This window comes from Amblyomma mixtum, chromosome 2, assembly GCF_055824585.1.
Source record: "Amblyomma mixtum isolate Tamu chromosome 2, ASM5582458v1, whole genome shotgun sequence".
Taxonomy (NCBI): Eukaryota; Metazoa; Arthropoda; class Arachnida; order Ixodida; family Ixodidae; genus Amblyomma; species Amblyomma mixtum.
In genome coordinates, this window is record NC_143013.1 from 66,159,951 (window position 1) to 66,177,301 (window position 17,351).

Consider the following 17,351-nt stretch of genomic DNA (forward strand, 5'->3'; position numbering starts at 1 on the left):
CCACCTGCTGCAGCAAAATGAACGTTTGGTTTCGCCACCGCGCATTTTTGCGCGACTTCTAACGCCAAAATAAAATATAAATTCCTGCCTAAACCGGGAGCAGTTCCCTCGTTATTGACGTTGTAGGGTGCTAACTACCAGAATATGCCATTATTTATACACTCATCTCGGTGAGTAGACTGACCCTTTAAACTTACTAGCATATGTGTCAATGATCGAGCCCCCACCGTGCCCCACCTCCCCGACCTTCGTAAGAAATCCTGCACACATCAACACTATCGAGTCATGCTCTTGTGCTATTGCACATCTCATAAGCTTGTACAAAGACTACAAGGTTCTCCTCTTTCACTTTACGACATTTTGGTTCAGGCCAAAAACGCACTATCTGAGTAAAAAGTTGAGGTATATACGCCGCGTATTGACGTAGAAACTTTTCCTCTTCGTAATCCGACATGGTCGCGCCACAAGCGCTCACTCGCTAGCTCGGTACAACCACACGATCCGCAAACCGTGAAAGAAAGTTACCACCGACGCTTTGTAAGCGCAAAAAATCCCCCCATCGCGTCGTCGTTTGTTAGGAGGAGCGGCGAACCGCGACTAATCCATCCGCCGTTTCCTCTTTCCCTCTTCCCCATTGCCCCTAGCCTTGCTTCTCTCCCTGTGTTTTCCCTCGCCACAGTTTGATACAATTATGCGGGCACGACTCGCGTGTCCACAAGAGCGAGGGGAACGATTACTCGGCGGCGTTGCGCTGCGCATTTCGGCGCGCCGCCGACACGCATACTATCGGAAGAAGAACCTGTTCCGGGGACTGTGCAAACAGGGGGGAAGAAGCAGTCTGCGGGGCAGCCGCCGCAGCGCTGTGCCGACGTCCGCGACCGGCGTTCCACACGGTGGCCCACGCGAGTGCGTCGGGCCATTTTTGTCGCTCCAGCCCGAAGGGAAGGTGCTGGAATTTCAGCGAGATACGTAGTTTCGGAGTATGAGTTTGCGGAGTGTCTGTACACGGTGTGCACGTAAAAGAGAGAACTCGTATTCTGTTATGGTAAGAGAGTTTCCCCTGAGGGAGGGCTCACGGAAAAGAGCGGGGACCCTGGAACATGAACTGAAAATGTCATTTTCTGAGGAACACGGAGTTAAGGAAAAGACAAGAAAAGGCAAACGGAGTATTACCACTAGCAACGCATACTCATCTTTGTACAGGTACCCATCACTTGGGAATGCCACTAAGTTGCCACAAATCCCTCCCATCCCCAGCCCCGCCCATTGGGAAGCCGTGCTGACCAGCTCGGACCTGGATGACCCGCTTCGGCTGGTGGACAGCTCCTGAAGAGCGGCGCAGGCTACTGGCGCCGTGGACAGCACTGGAGACAGAGAGAAACGTGGATTAAACAACACGGGTTAATGATCATCCCGGCGGAAATCGACAAGAAAAAACAGTTGGGCAAATAAATGTGATGTGGTCAGCAGATAATCGACGGCGTTATCGTAGCAAAGCGGATTTCGAGGAAAAAATAAACTTAGCTGGTGTCAGCTGGAAGTCCATGCAGAGAGGAAGTAAGAAATCTCGGAAGGGGCGGCTGTGTGGCTGCCTGAGTATAGGGATCGTTGGACTGCTTAGGGAGAAACCTCTATAGTGCTTCATACATAATCCGTCTGATGATGCTGATGGCAAGTCGCTCTGTCAAGTGAGCATGTCATAATTCGACGTACAGTCTTGGTCAAAAGTCCTCAGTTGGCTCATTTTTCAGTAGTTTTGTGGAGCAGTTCGAAGGTACCTCTGAAATATGAATATCTTAAGGCGTGAGACATTCTCGTCATTTCTTCGTTCTCTCCTTAGGGCTGCCGTAAGTGCTCCAGCATACGGCCCCAATCCAAGCCATATGTCCTGAAGACTTCTCCAAGGCTGTGCATGCCACTATCAACCATAATTAATTACGCCCGCGTTGGCAACCACTGACTACGTATTTGGAAGGAAACCATACACGTGAGCAACAAACCCACAATCCGTAGCCAGCGCGCGGAAAAGCGAAACGTCCGGCCCGGAGGCCACCCCCCCCCCCCCCCTCTCCCGCGGAGCCCGGCGCCGAGCGCGCGCAAGCGTATGCGCGTTTACACGCAGTGTACACATACACGCTCTCGCGCGCGCGCTCGCGAGCCTGCTCCACCCCGCACCGGTTTCCGCGGCGCGCTTATAAATCATCCGCTCCGGTAGGCTTTCATCGTGCAGGATTCGGCGGCGGCTCGGCCCTTTCTGTATCACCGCCGCGGCCTCCCTCCCCCCTTCCCTTATTTCTTCTCGCTCCTTCACGCATAGTCTCGTCGTCGAGAACGTGCTTTCAGCCGCCGCCGTGGCGCGAGGAGCGTGGACGGGCGAGGCGAAAGGCCATTTTCCGCCGGCTGACCCGAGCTGCTGGCGCCGATGTTGGGGCTTCTCTCCCGCCAACCTCGACGGCCGCCGCGTCTCGTTAGCAACGGTGCGTGCAACGCGCCCACGGAGGCTCGCCCCGCAGCCTGCGTGGCGCGACAGGTGTGTCCGAGTGTGTGTGTCCGCCCGTGTTTGAGTTTCGCCCTCGGGGATTAAGTCGAGAGCTGGCAGGAACAGCTTAGCTTTGTTGGCGTGCGACGTGTTTATGCGACAGTCCGTTGTTACCTGGTAGCGGCGGCCTCGGGAGAGAATGCAGGTGCGCGGATTAGAGCGACAGCGAAGCGGCTAGGAGCTCTTCCTGGTTAAAATGCTCGGTGAGATCGGCGTAGAGAGTTATCGGTAACAAACGCGGCACGGGTGAAACCAGTAATTCAAGAAAGGGAATGCAAGCGTGTGATAGAAAAGTGCAGGACGTGATTTAGTGCGTACCTGTGTGATTCAGACTCAAGGTGTGGGTGCTGATAAAAAAAAAACATAACCTTAAAGGTATAAATCCTAGAACAATGCAGAAAGTATACAGGTACTTTCTTGACCAAATGTTTAGGGGAACCCCCAAGGTGGAGTAGATTTGTAATAAGGGAGTAATTAAAGCTGTATAGCTTTCTTTTGTAGCCGTATGGCTGCGCTTGGGTGGACGCCAATGAATAATTACTCCCTTATTAGGTACTTACTTGTACTTCATCGCACAGTTTTCACTGAGGTGAAACTATGCAGCAGGAGTCAAGAAATAAACAGGACTGTTCCTGGGTTAGAACGGCGCATGGATGGCCAGCAGTTGTGCTGTCGAGTCGAAATGACGGACACGATCTAGCCGCTACCATTTTCACCCTGCTTTGCTAGAACAAGCTGGAGCTTCCATTTCAGTAGCAACCTGCGAGGCAGAGAATAGACAGGCCTTTCAGTCCGACAGTTATTGAGCCTTCAGCTCCTCCACAGATGTTTAGTTTTTCTAAAACAGAATTCAAGCTGCCCATCATGACCTGACACAGACAGGAGGGAAGTCGCTTACTTTCGTAGTTTTATGACTGTTAACGGCAGCCGAGAAAAACAGACGTACGGACAAAAACATGACCACATCTTTCTTCTCATTTCAACCTTTCCTTTCCAGTTGTTGCAAGCCATTGTGCTAAACAACTACCCCCCCCCCCCCCCCCCCCCCCCTGTATTTTTTTTTTTCACCGCTGAAACGCCCACACGCATCGCATCGCAACCCTGCATAATCGCCCACCACAGCAGCTGTTCATGCCAGACGCTGTAGGCAATCCGTCAAGACAAAAGGAGCCACGTCTTTCCCGCGCTTTCCCAAAACGCACGCACCTGCCATCTCGCGACAGCAGGCCAAACCAGGGAGAAGGGCGTCATCGCAGGAAGCGTGTGGCGAAATGTTGTTTGGCGAAGCGGACGATTAACCTGGCGACACAAGGGCAGCCGTGCGCGGTTCGCGTTTTGTGGAAAGGGCAGTGGGTGAGGGAGATGCGTACTTACGGAGCACACCAGGCGAAAGCGTGGCGCTACGCCCATTCGCAGGCTACCAAGCAGAGTGCAGACAGACATGCGCGTCTTCGCAGAATCATTTCCTGCCGTTTACGCCGTTGTGGCAACTTCGTGCCTCCCGTTAAGCACGTAAACACACACACGAACGTACGCGCCTAATTTGCCAGAGAAAATGGCGATCTGGGCGCCTGCGAGCGGAAACGCGCTGCGTGACTCGGGACCATGCAACTCGAACTACGCGTTGCCAGTGGTGCCGAAAGAAAGGGGAGGGTGGACTTGTCGAGGATCGTTTTCTTATTTTGCTGAGGCTTGTCAATACAATCTCGTTTTGTCGCCAGAGCTCACGGAGCTCTTGCGTTCGTAGGATCCTAGACAAACGCAAACTACGTTTTGGTTGGATGCGGCAGACAGGGAAACCTGCACTACTCACGTACAATCGCGATCAGAATGACCTGCAACGCTGCGGCGGCCACCTTCTCCTGGTTTTCATTTAATATAAAATGAATGCGCTGCAGCTATATATCCAGAGCTTTGCAGCAGCGCCCGAGTCACATTGCTTTATGACATCAGCTCGTACAACCTGATGCGTGTTGCAAGTCATACTGCGAGCGACAGTACGTCTTTGAATGAGGGACATTGGAGGCCCGAACACGGGGCGTAGATTTGATGCATAGCGCGGACAAGTAGGCGGACGTATAACGTTTTGAGTCTGCCATCATAACCGATTCGGCGTTGTGAATGCGTATACTTACGCATTCAAAACAACGTTACTTAACCTGTGGCTAAAACCACCTACGAAATAAAAAGTTTGTTGAGCCTACTGGCCAGGCTAGTTTTTTTATGTAGAGTGAGTGGATACCCGTTTATTAGAAATGAGAAGCGGAAGTCCCCGTCGAGGAGCCCTAGAGTGTATACAGTCATAACCTGATAATGAATGTTATTTCTCTCTCTATCTTGAGCCTAGCACCTAGAGATCAAGTTTTGTCAGGGCAGACAAATATTAATCTGTAAGAAACGGAGAGAGGCGCTGACATGTAAACGAGGATACAGAAAGCTTTTGCGATAATTCCTGGAACATATATCCGTACAGCCCTACACGGAAATCATTTGTCAACAGACTAGTGGTTTTCGTGACTGCACAGCCAAACCGAGTGTATGCGTTGCGTACACTCCATGCTGGTGCAAGGTTACATCGCCGGCAGAAGTAATTGTTTCTTCTTTTTTTTTTTTATCGTTGCCGCTTTTTTATCTAAGAAAGCTTCTTTCGGCGGCAACCATAGAAAGCACAGCCGAAGATGTTCTAAAAGCTGTCTAGCCACAAGCCTACCCCATCGCGAGTTTTGCCACATCCATTAGCTCGCTTCTCACCATATCCGTTTTCCTGGCTTCTTTGCCGTACTACAAAGTTATTTTACTTCAAAGGCTGGCTTCAGCTAAAGTCGCCTCTTAACTCAAATCGCCGACGCCACTTGCCAAGTGCAGGTGGCCTAGAAGAAATATTTCACGAACCCCCGGTGCTACAACAAAACCAAATAGAAAGCGATGAAACACACAACACACAGTGAGAACTGTTGTGTGAAGAGGCGGCACAGAAAGAAAGCAACGTCCGCTTCCGCGAAAGCCCGAGACATGTTGAAGAAGACCCCGACCGGAACCAAGAACAGAAATCTGATCTTCCGCGCATCCTCGAGACGTTGCGTACAGGGCGCCGCAAAGAAGTCGCTGCCGGCTCATCAAGAAAGTAAAGTAAGCTAGAAAGCAGTCGCTCTCGCTTTTCTCAGTGCTTTTTTTCTCTTTCCCTCTCTTTCCTTCGTTCATCCTCCCAAGGCTCTGTGCGAATGTGTGAGCGCACCAAAGCGTCCCCTTCTTCGCTGTGAGCCGCCCTTCGCCTGTCCCGCGCAAGACTCCGGGTTTCGGGTTTCGGACGATACGCGGCCGGGCCCCACGCGAGCTAGGAGCGCAAGTTCTTTGATGTTGTGGCGTGTGTCAGCTCGTCGAAGTGGAAACCTGCGGCTGCGGTGTGTTCTTGCAGTTTTGGGGGGACCGGCCCGCTCTTTTCTTTATCTCTCCGTGCCCTGTGTGCACGGCTGCCCTCGCGTCGGCCTCCCTTTTGCAACAATCTTTCGTCGACGGTCATCTGGTGTGCACTGCTTCGTTTTATCGCGCCAAGCCTCCTTCCTGTGCTGGCGTATACAATCGCAGTTTGTCACAGCACATCTGCTCGTGTAAACTGGAGTGCTAGCTCTACGCCAGCTTAAAAGCAAAGACAAACATGGAACGTAAATGTGTAAGTATAACTTATAAGGTAAAGCACCCTGAGTTTCAGACAACAAAGAACTGTGGCTATTCCCGCGATGGTTCTCAAAGCAACTCGCTTTTTGCATGGCAGTGTTTTTTGAGCAACAACAATACTGTACGCCGAGACTCGAAGCTGATGCCTCGCTTGTAAGCAGCTGTCCCATACACCGCAACACACGTTCTTCCAGTTTTCCAGTCGTTTATTAACAGCGTCAGTCTATGTGCATGTTCCAGACACCCAAAGACAAAACGAATGTGAGTTTTGTATTTACAGCGAAGAAATGAGATGTGAACCATAGTGTACAATGTCCAGCATATTGCGAGTGCGCAGAGCGAAGGCAGGTCGAGCGGTGTGCATGCGAGAAACAGATACGTAAAACGCAACGTCGTTTCGCTGATCAACAGCGTCAGATCGTCACAGGTTAGCTCTCCTGGATGTGGATGTAATGGATGCTCTCCTCGCCCGCGCCCAGACCCTGGCCGTCCTTCCTGAGGTCCTCCTCTTTGTGCAGCTCCACCACCTGGTAGTTGCGGCGTCCCATGTCTGGGGCGTCCTTGTCCACGGGAAGCTTGTACCACCCTCCGCCCTTGTGCTGCCCGACTAGGGTGATGGACTCGCCGACCGGCTTGCGCTTCAGGTGGAACATCCCCTCCTTGGGCACCTTCCTGGCCAGCTTACTGCTCTGGCTGGCGTAGTACACGTCGTCGGCTGGCAGGTTCTTGGGCAGCGACGACACACCGGACTTCTGCGGCATGTGCTGTCCCCTGCGGGTTCCGTGTGCCCGTCCGACGGGCCTCGGGGGCTGAGCGAAGCGGAGGTGAGCCAGCTTGGGGGGCCGAATTGGAGGCGGGATAGTCTGCGGTCCGGTGGACTGCTGCTCTCCTGGAGCGGGAGCAGCGGACCTCCATGGAACGAGAGGAGTGTGCAGGTCCCTCTTGGGAAGCGGCACTGGGTGAGACGTGGACACGCTGAACGAAGTCTTCACGGGAGACTGGGACTGCGGGGTCTTCAGAGGCCCTTGGTTGTGGGCCTGCTGCGGCTGGGACGGAATCGGGAAGACTGGGACGGCGGGCCTCCATGCTGGCTTCTGGTAAGGTGGCAGCGGTGGCAGCGGGCCTGGCTTGTCGTTGTTATTGTTGTTGTTGTTATTGTTATTGTTGTTTAAGTTGTTGTTCATGTTGTTCATGTTGTTGTTATTGCCGTTCATAGGACCACCGGGAGCTATAGCGTCCATCTTCCAGGGGATAATGGGAATCTGCAGGCCAATCGGTGGGAAGCACGGATTCTGGTGCGGGAAGGCCATCTGCTGGAGACCGGGCCCCATGGGCTTTCCGCCGACCCAGATTCCGGCCGGAAGCTGGTTCCGGTGGGAGTACTCGGCGATGATCTGGCGCACGATTTCGGAGATCTGCCGGTGCAGGTTGGGGTCGTTTCCGATAAGGTTTTCGATGGGTGCGGCTTGCTGGGGCGGCCTTGTAGGACCCATGTGGGGAGCATCGCTCGTGTCCCAGATGAGCGACTCCACTTGCTCCAGATCATCCACGTCGTAGTCGAAACTTCTCTCCGCGCTGGCAGCCACCAGTACGACCAAGAGGAAAGAGGCTGAGTGGGCGCGAGTCTGCGAGAGAAGAGTCACGCGACGATATCAGTATCTGCGTTCAAGGTACGCAAAGGATAGTCTTGAATGCAGGGCGCTGAAACATGTGTACACGGCACGCACATATCGGTGGTGTACATGACAGCTTAGGAAAGGAGTAAAAGCTCCCTAAGAACATGTGCAGACTTGATGAAAAGTCCTTAGCCTACATGGTATGCTTTTCAGCCGTGTAATATAGAGCATGAATAGCACTTCTGAAGCTCCAAATATCTCTGTAAGGTGAGGAGAATCCAATTTAGAGGTGCTGTAAGTGCTCCACTACATAGCTCAAAAGCGATCCTTGTGTCCCGAAGACTTTTAGGTGTGGATGCACGTATGTTAGCACAGTACATAAACTGGGTCATCAGTGGTGTTGTGTCTCTTCATGCTTAGCGTTTGGTGGAAGTCTAGGGTGAAGCTTGTGTTCTAATGCTGGGCTTTGGACACTCTCGGAAAAGATTGATGTCGGAAATTCTGCTACGAGTTTTGCGTGTAGCCTGTCTGTAGCCGTTTTAGATATTAAAGGGCTTGCTATGAATTGACTGCAACAATAGCTGACATACAGCAGCTTCAACAAAAGCGACCATGGAAGGTGTCTGGACAAGAATGAGACTGTCTGGACATGAATTAGACTTCACTGACCATTGTATGGAATAGCTAACATTATTGGGCCAGCACCCATCGGTAACTTCCCTTGAGAACAGACTACCGCCCTTTCTAGGCACTGTATATTGCATCGGCTGGCGCTTGAAAACGCTGGTACTGTGCCCTCTATATCGCATACGAGCCATGGCAGTGCACCAAAGACGTGGTCGCCAGCAGAACAAGACCAATGTCTCTACCAGCGTATATACACTTACCAGTGGGCTCATGTCTGTCGACGAGTTCCTGCCAGTCGCGAATGCACTGAGTATCCAAATCCAGGGGCAACGTTGAGAAGCTAGCTAGTCGCGTCGGTGTCGTTGCCGCCGTACGTAAAACTCCAGAGGATTGCTGAAGACCCCGTCTCCACCGGTGCTCACACACTGACGACTTGCGGCAGCGTCGGAGCGGCTTTTATCCCAGCTCAGAAGCCGTGGATGCCCAACGTGACCGAGGGAGGGGGTGGACAAAAACAGCGCATGCCGTGACAATCCGGCGCTCGCTCGTCGGCCCCGCACCGACGGCGTGTGCGGCTGACACGGGCGCGTGGTCGGATTCTTCGCGCGCACGTTGTCCCCGCGGGGAGTGCCAGGGGCTTCTTTGGACCAGATACCGTTCGCTCGGCGCCACTCACGTTTGGGGCAACGTGACGCCGGCCACCGAACGCGAGGAAGCAGCACGTGTAATCTATACGAGAGCGGATACGCATATTAAGCGCGTGCCGGCAGCACACATTTACCTATACGCACTTACAAAAGATGAGCCCGAGTACGTCATGACTCCCAACAGCGATGTCCTGCGAGGACAACAATGGGAACGCCGGCGCTTTTATGCCCTCACGCCTCGTCGATGTGTGCCGAGAGCCGGTGCTTTGCGGCCAAGAGGTGGGCGTGAGTTATGAAATGGCGTGAAGTGAAGAAATATGTTTGTTATTACGGACAAGGCTGCGAAGAGGGAAGTTAAGACGGATAAGACGAAGAATAATGTAAATGAAAGGGAGGACAGAGGCGCGGGGTGAAGTTTTGCTGCGAATGTACATTTGATGGTACAGTGTCTCCCATACGGGCGACACGCCATGGGATATATCATATCTGCAACACATGCGTGTGTCTGTGAATGTCTGCGAGCTCGGCTTTATGATACACCGCTACATGAAGCTACGGGCTTATTTGGCCTACTTGGCGCTCCTAGGCTGGCACGAGGAGTGAAAGGCATGTGTATTTATTGAAAACATAGAAGTACTAGACTTTAGCCTCATTCGGTGGCTAAAGTTGCACCTCGCTTAATTTACTACTGGCCAAAAGAGAAAATTTGTATAACTGACATCTGTCACATAAAAAAATATGAAATCAGAGCTTCGCTAATATCTCACATACATTGCTAACGTTTAGTGAACCTTGTTAGAGAAACCACTGAGTATAGTATGACCAAACTGTGGTAGCAGCAGATGAGTTGCTGTGTACATAGCTTCACCATTGCTGGTTGGATACCAGCTCTTTTATGTAACCGCCGACGAACAGTATAAAGAGAACGACATTTTCGGCAGCGCAGGCGCACAAACACTGGCCTACTTGTCCCGAGCTGTGTTCGTCAGGCGTACACTGCCGCACGCTTTTGAAATCCCGACACTTCTAGATTCTTAGCCCCTGCCCATTCCTCTGCCAAATTTTATGTACAAAATTCTCAGACGTATAAGTCAAACTGTACCGTGTAAATTTTCCTTTAATCTTGGCCCGATCCTCTACTATCTTGGGCGTAATGAGAAAAAAATTACAAGATGTGTAGGCTTTTGTCGCTATTTTAATATTGTTAATTACCAAGAATGAGCACTGGACCCGTCATATCTCATCACCTTTGTCAGCAAGGGAGGTATTTCATCACCTGTGGCATCGAATATCGCTGTGTTGTGCTAAATCTTATGTCTTCAATGCTTGAATGACATGTTGTATTATTGTTGTAGCTCGCCAATGTTTAGCTGACTCGTCCAACTGCGTGCCGCTGATTCCCTACCCCGATGAAGAGCTCACCTGATCGAGGGTTATATCTTGGTTTGGTTTATTGGGTTTAACGTCCCAAAGCGACTAAGGCTATGAGGGACGCCGTAGTGAAGGGCTCCGGAAATTTCGACCGACGTGCACAGACACCGCACAGTACACGCGCCTCTAGAATTTCGCCTCCATATAAACTCTATGACGTGAGTTTATGACAGTTTGTCATTGTATGGTTAGGTTAGGCTGAAGGCTAAGGCATGTTTTAACTAGATGTTTTCATAATTAATAAACAGCTGTGCAAGCTCATGACAGTTTAACCAGAGTTTAACTTCGTTACACGAAACTGAAGGGGCCCGGTGATTACTTTGTTATAGCCGTAGCTTCGTTATAGCCCGTATTGACCGAGCTTTGAAGGGGAATTGCCGTTGCTCCGTTACATCCATTATTTCGTTATAAACAGATAACGAGATTCCACTGTACTACGGCTTAATGTGAGTTTGGATGGTATTAGGCGGTTAGGTTAAATTATAGGTTTAGGGTTACGTTCAGTTTTAAATAGAGGCGTTAACAGTTAATGGTTCTGTAAACACGCTACTTTGTTTCGCTGCGGTGAGCTTTTGTTCGGGTCGTTATAAAATTGGTGAGCTTTTCTTCTGTATTAATACCTGCTTGCTTGAAGACAGTTTTCAGTGTCGGGGTCTGATTAAGCGGCATCCACCTTTTCTTTGTCCCTATCTTCAGCAAATGCAATTTCCGTTGTTTTTTGCTTTTACTTTCTCCCACGCTTGTGAATGATGTTTTCGTATCGACAATGTGCGCTCTCCTATAGGTGGACTTTTCTTCCTGAGAAAGACTGCGCAGAATGAGACCTGTCGAGCGTGCGCGGCGACCTGCCGAGGTAGAGGCATCTCACAAAACACCGGACGAAAGAAAACTGACAAGCGGACAAAACACGCAGCTTCCAGTGCTTTGTCTACGCAACAAGGCATCGCGCACCTCGTTAACGCCACTAACGCGCTGTTCGCACAGCGTGTCCACGCAGCCGCAAACGTGAGCCGCCTTCGCATCCTCCGCGTGGCCGCCTCTTCCAGGGGCAGTGGCGGCGACACACACACTCTTCATTTTGTGCGCGCCGCGCGCGTCTAATGGAGAGCGACCCCGTCGACACAAGGCCGTGGCGCGGTGTTTTCACCGGAACGCACACACACACACGGTACGACAATGGAGGCCCGTGGGCGCACTCTGCTCGGCATGCGGGTCGCGCCACGCACGTCTCGCTTCCTTGGCCTCTGCAACCACCGTGACACGTTTTCAGTGTCAGGGGCACACGCGTCTGTCTCTCGCGTCGTCAGCGTCGTCGTCACGATGCTCAACGTGCCCCGCGCGCACTCTCGGGGAGAACTCGCCCCTCCTCCTCCTCCTCCTGTGCCTCCTCTCTCTCCCGTCTCTCTGCCCGTCGCAGGCGTAGGCGGCAAACAACGGGCTGCGTGCTTCTGTGTGAATCCATGACGTCGTTAAGTGCGGGCATGTGCGTTCATCTCACGGGACGCAGTAGGGCAGACTGAGACGTGAAGAGGAGAAAAGACCGAGATTAACAACCGTAATGGCTGCCAAGCTGGTTTCTCTTGGAGTTGAACGGAATAATGGCTTCCTTGTTTTCTTGCTTCGCGGCTGCTGTTCGGTGGTGGTCAGCGCACTTTCTTGGGGCAACAATGCTGGGTAGAAAGGGACAAGTACTGGGAGAGGATGAGATGGTTGGAGAACAAATGAAAGGCGGTTTTGTGGGGGGAAGACAAAGGGTAGAGAGTGTTCTTCGGACCGTTTTGCGCGTTCTCTTTCCTGGCACTTGGTTCATGGCTGGTCTTTTGCCTTTCGATATCCTCTTACCCGAGAAGACCTCGGAGTTAGACGTCTGGACTGAGGATGTTTGGAGTTGAAGCTTTAGAGACCCTGTTGAGTAATTTAAGCGGTGCTCACTGTCTTCACAACCAGCGCACCAGCGCTTGCACCGCCACCGACAAAATGCTAGAAAAACTTCCACCAACGCAGATCTTTTGACAAAACATTTTACAGGAGCGCTACTCGATCCAACGTTTCTTTAGCTGCCGACGACAAGCCGACGTTCGGCCAGCAGAGGGCCGATGTTCGGCCATTGTCCTCTAATCATCAGCCTTTGTCCGTTGTTCGCCCGACGTTGGACACCGCGTAACAAGGCCCCGTCTCTAGCCCATTTCACCAGAGCCCTTTGGGACTCGAGCGAGGAGCAGTTGAGGAGGGCAGTCTCCCATGCCTCTCTGAAAGGGGTATGGGAACGGGGGAGGTGGGGATTTTGAGTGCATGCCCACACCATGTGGAAGATATCACAGGTCTCCCCACAGTGCGGGCATCGCCCATCCATGTTAGGATCGTAATGCTTTAAGATTGCAGGACAGAGTAGAGTACCTGTCTGCAGGCGCCTTGAAGTTCGCTCCTCCGTCTTACTCAGCCCCTTTGCAGGGGCCGGGAAAAGGCGGTGGTTGTCGCTATAATGCGTTATTATTACCCTGAACCGCAGCAGCGGCTGGTTAGACTCCGAGCCAGAAGAGCTGGGATGAGGAGCCCGGTGAGTAAGCGCTCGGGCAGCCGCGTCAGCGGCCTCATTACCTCTTAAGACCTGGTGGCCAGGAGCCCAAATGATTCTTTTCGGTGTTGGATCAGTGGCAGTCCGTCTTAGAATACAAGCAGCTAAGGGGGAGATCTCCCCTGCCAAGTAATGATCACATGCTTTTCGGGAGCCCGTAATGATGATTCTCGAATTGGCGTGGGCGGCAGCAAGGTCGACCATGTAGCGGGGCCACTCTGTGGCTCCCAAACTCTCTTTCACCAAATAAAAGTTTTCACCACCACCACCTTACGTTGAACGATGCTCTTCATTGCTTCATCATCAGCCTGACTACACCCACTGCAGGGCAAAGGCCTCTCCCATGTCTCTCCAATTAACCCTGTCCTTTGTCAGTTGCCGCCACTGTATCCCTGCAAACTTCTTAATCTCATCCGCCCACCTAACTTTCGGCCGTCCCCTGCTACGTTTGCTTTCTCTTGGAATCCACTCCGTTACCCTTAAGGACCAGCGGTTATCTTGCCTTCGCATTACATGCCCTGCCCAAGCCCATTTCTTCCTCTTGATTTCAACTAAGATGTCATTAACCCGCGTTTGTTCCCTCACCCACTCCGCCCTCTTCCGATCTCTTAACGTTACACCTATCATTTTCCTTTCCATAGCTCGCTGCGTTGTTCTTAACTTAAGCTGAACCCTCTTTGTTAGCCTCCACGTTTCTGCCCCATAGGTGAGTACCGGTAGGATACAGCTGTTGTATACTTTTCTCTTCAGGGATATTGGTAAGCTACCATTCATGATCTGAGAGAACCTACCACATGCGCTCCACCCCATTCGTATTCTTCTAGTTATTTCCCTCTCATGATCCGGATCTGCGGTCACTACCTGCCCTAAGTAGACATATTCTCTTACTACTTCCAGCACCTCGCTACCAATTGCGAACTGCTGTTCCCTTGCCAGGCTGTTGAACATTACTTTGGTTTTCTGCATGTTAATTCTTAGCCCCACCGTTCTGCTCTGCCTGTCTAACTGATTGATCATGCTTTGCAGTTCTTGTCCTGAGTGGCTTAGCAAGGCAATGTCATCAGCGAATCGCAAATTACTCAGGTATTCTCCATTAACTCTTATCCCCAACTGTTCCCATTCCAGTCCCCGGAATACCTCCTGTAAGCAGGCAGTGAAGAGCATTGGCGAGATCGTGTCTCCCTGCCTGACCCCTTTCCGTATTGGAATTTTATTGCTGACTTTATGGAGAACTATAGTAGCTGTGCAGTCGTTATAAATATCTTCCAATATTTTCACATAACACTCTTCTACACCCTGATTCCGCAATGCCTGCATGACAGCTGAGGTTTCCACCGAGTCAAATGCTTTCTCGTAATCAATGAAGGCTATATATAAGGGTTGGTTATATTCTGCGCATTTCTCTATCACCTGATTGATAGTGTGAATGTGGTCTATTGTCGAGTATCCTTTACGAAAACCTGCCTGATCATTTGGTTGACTAAAGTCCAAGGTTGTCCTGACTCTATTAGCGATTACCTTAGTAAATACCTTGTAGGCAACGGACAATAAGCTGATTGGTCTGTAATTCTTCAAGTCCTTCACATCTCCTTTCTTATGAATTAAGATAATGTTAGCGTTCTTCCAAGCTTCTGGTACTCTCGAGGTCACAAGGCATTGCGTATAGAGGGTGGCTAGTTTTTGTAGCACAATCTCTCCTCCGTCCTTCAACAAATCTGCTGTTACCTGATCCTCACCAGCTGCTTTCCCTCTTTGCATTGCTCCTAAGGCTTTCTTTACTTCCTCCTTCGTTACTGGCAGGATGTCCCATTGCTGTGCTTGACTGCCTCCCTCAGTAACTTGATGATTACATTCGCTACTGTATAGATTTGTGTAGAACTCTTCGGCTAATTCAACTATCTTATCCATATTGCTGATGACATTGCCCTGTTTGTCTTTTAGCGCATACATCTGGTTTTTACCTATGCCCAGTTTTCTCCTCACTGATTTTAGGCTACCGCCGTTCCTTAGAGCATGCTCAATTTTCTCCATGTTAAACTTTCTTATGTCGGCTACCTTGCGCTTATTTATTAACTTCGATAGCTCTGCTAGTTCTATCCTGTCTGTGGAGTTAGACGTCCTCATGCTTTGGCGTTTCTTAATCAGATCTTTGGTCTCCTGAGATAGCTTGCTGGTATCCTGTCGAACCATCCTACCACCTACTTCTGCGGCGCACTCTGTAACGATAGCTGTAAGATTATCATTCATTGTTTCAACACTGCGGTCGTCTTCATCAGTTAAAGCGGAATATCTGTTTTGCAGCGACATTCTGAATTCCTCTACCTTCCCTCTTAATGCTAACTCGTTAATAGCCTTTCGCTTCACCAGTTTCCTCTGTTCCCTCTTCAAATCTAAGCTAACACGAGACCTTACCATTCTGTGGTCGCTACAACGGATCTTACCGAGGACCTCCACATCCTCTACGATGCCAGGGTGTGCGCACAATATGAAATCTATTTCATTTTTAGTCTCACCATTGGGGCTCTTCCAAGTCCACTTCCTGTTTGCTCGTTTGCGGAAGAAGGTATTCATAATCCGTAAATTATTTCTATCTGCGAACTCTACTAATAACTCTCCCCTACTGTTCCTAGAACCTATGCCATAGTCACCTACCGCCTTGTCTCCAGCCTGCTTTTTACCTATTTTTGCATTAAAGTCGCCCATCAGTACAGTGTACTGTGATTTTACTTTGGTCATTGCCGATTCCACATCCTCATAGAAGCTTTCAACTATCTGGTCATCATGGCTTGATGTAGGCGCGTAGGCCTGCACCACCTTCAGCTTGTACCTCTTATTAAGCCTAATTACGATAGCTGCCACTCTCTCGTTAATACTGTAAAACTCCTCGTTGTTGCCAGCTATATCCTGATTAATGAGGAATCCCACACCTAGTTCTCGCCTATCTACTAATCCACGATAGCACAGTACATGCCCGCCCTTTAATACTGTATACGCCTCATCTGTCCTCCTAACCTCACTAAGCCCTATGACATCCCATTTAATACCGGCTAATTCCTCCAATAGCACTGCTAAGCTAGCCTCACTTGATAAGGTTCTTGCGTTAAACGTTGCTTAGCCAGTGTAAAACCGACATTCTCCCCCGGTTCAGCCAGTCGAACCGGCAACATTAGTCTATCAGCAGAAATTCGAAAATGAATTCGCTTCGTCATTCACACCCATCTTCACATCCGATTTTGCCCCCTATTACTCAGCCAACTTTATTCACAGGTTGTACGAGTACTACTGGCAAACAATTTCGCTGTCGGGCAGAGCCCTCAAGAAGTATAAAAAGGAAAGAAAAATCAGCGTAGTAGAGAAGCGAAAATGTCCCAAGCATTGTTTTTTTTTTAAATCACATCTGTACTTATTTGATTGAAACACTCATGCAGTGTCAACCTAAAAATTCGTTTGGCGAAGCCCCGCAGACATTGGAAAGAGTCCGCAAGTGTGCAAGATAACTTATTTTATTACCAGTGACAGAAGCGACTCGCGATAGCGATGTGCAATTTCTGCACGCAAATAGTTATGCGTCACTCTGCCTCATACAATCGTATATTACTTCGCAGTTTTATTTTAAATGATCTGACATGACGTGCTCTGCATGCACTTTCGTGTTCTGAACCCCAAAATAGCCAATGGCTATGAGTCCGCGCAGTTTTTGAAATTCGGCAAAAAATAGCAAAATAACATTTCAAAACTAGAAGAGAAAATATTCGTTATGCCAATATAGGGCAACTTTTCATTGTTTCCTAGCCAAAGGCAAAAGACGCGGGTTCGATCCCGGTCGCGGCGTGTTAAAGAACCCCAGGTGGTCGAAATTTCCGAAGCCCTTCACTACGGCGTCCCCCATAGCCTGGGTCGCTTTGGGACGTTAAATCCGATAAACCATAAACCGTAACCAAAGGATCTGCTCGACCTGAACGTAAAGGGTCGACCTCGATATCTGATGAGGCATAGCTGTGCAAAACATTGTAGCGACTGGTACGCATCCCTGGTGGCACATCTGTGCTGGAGGCCCTCTACCTTCTTTTTTAGGAATAGTTGGGATTTTTTACACCTAACTGACATGCAGCATTCGTTAGGGAAGCCGCTAAAAATTTCTCAACAAGCCTTTTCGGTTTCGAACCCAACTGTCTCTCAATAGACTAGAGGAAAAACTCCATTGTAATTTCCCATTGTCGTACTTTTGAATTACAGCGTAA

The 17,351-nt window shown here is 50.3% G+C and overlaps 1 protein-coding gene and 1 long non-coding RNA gene across 3 annotated transcripts; one reads left to right on the forward strand and one right to left on the reverse strand.

Annotated features, from left to right (window-relative positions):
* The first annotated feature begins 745 nt into the window (after positions 1-745).
* Positions 746-8,592, forward strand: LOC149359608 (uncharacterized). 2 transcript variants are annotated; one of them, XR_016288787.1, is made up of 3 exons: positions 746-2,477; positions 6,733-7,311; positions 7,431-8,592. It is a non-coding gene; the product is annotated as an uncharacterized LOC149359608 (long non-coding RNA). The 2 variants fall into 2 exon arrangements; XR_016288788.1 differs by lacking the exon at positions 746-2,477 and having other exon boundaries at positions 2,495-7,038; positions 7,150-7,311.
* Positions 6,283-9,149, reverse strand: LOC149359609 (uncharacterized). Its single transcript, XM_089571754.1, has 2 exons — positions 8,718-9,149; positions 6,283-7,839 (listed from the first exon to the last, which is right to left on the reverse strand). Exons 1-2 carry the CDS (start codon positions 8,727-8,729, stop codon positions 6,643-6,645), a joined length of 1,209 nt encoding a protein of 402 aa, XP_089427880.1. The 5' UTR covers positions 8,730-9,149; the 3' UTR covers positions 6,283-6,642.
* Between the last annotated feature and the right edge of the window lie 8,202 nt (positions 9,150-17,351).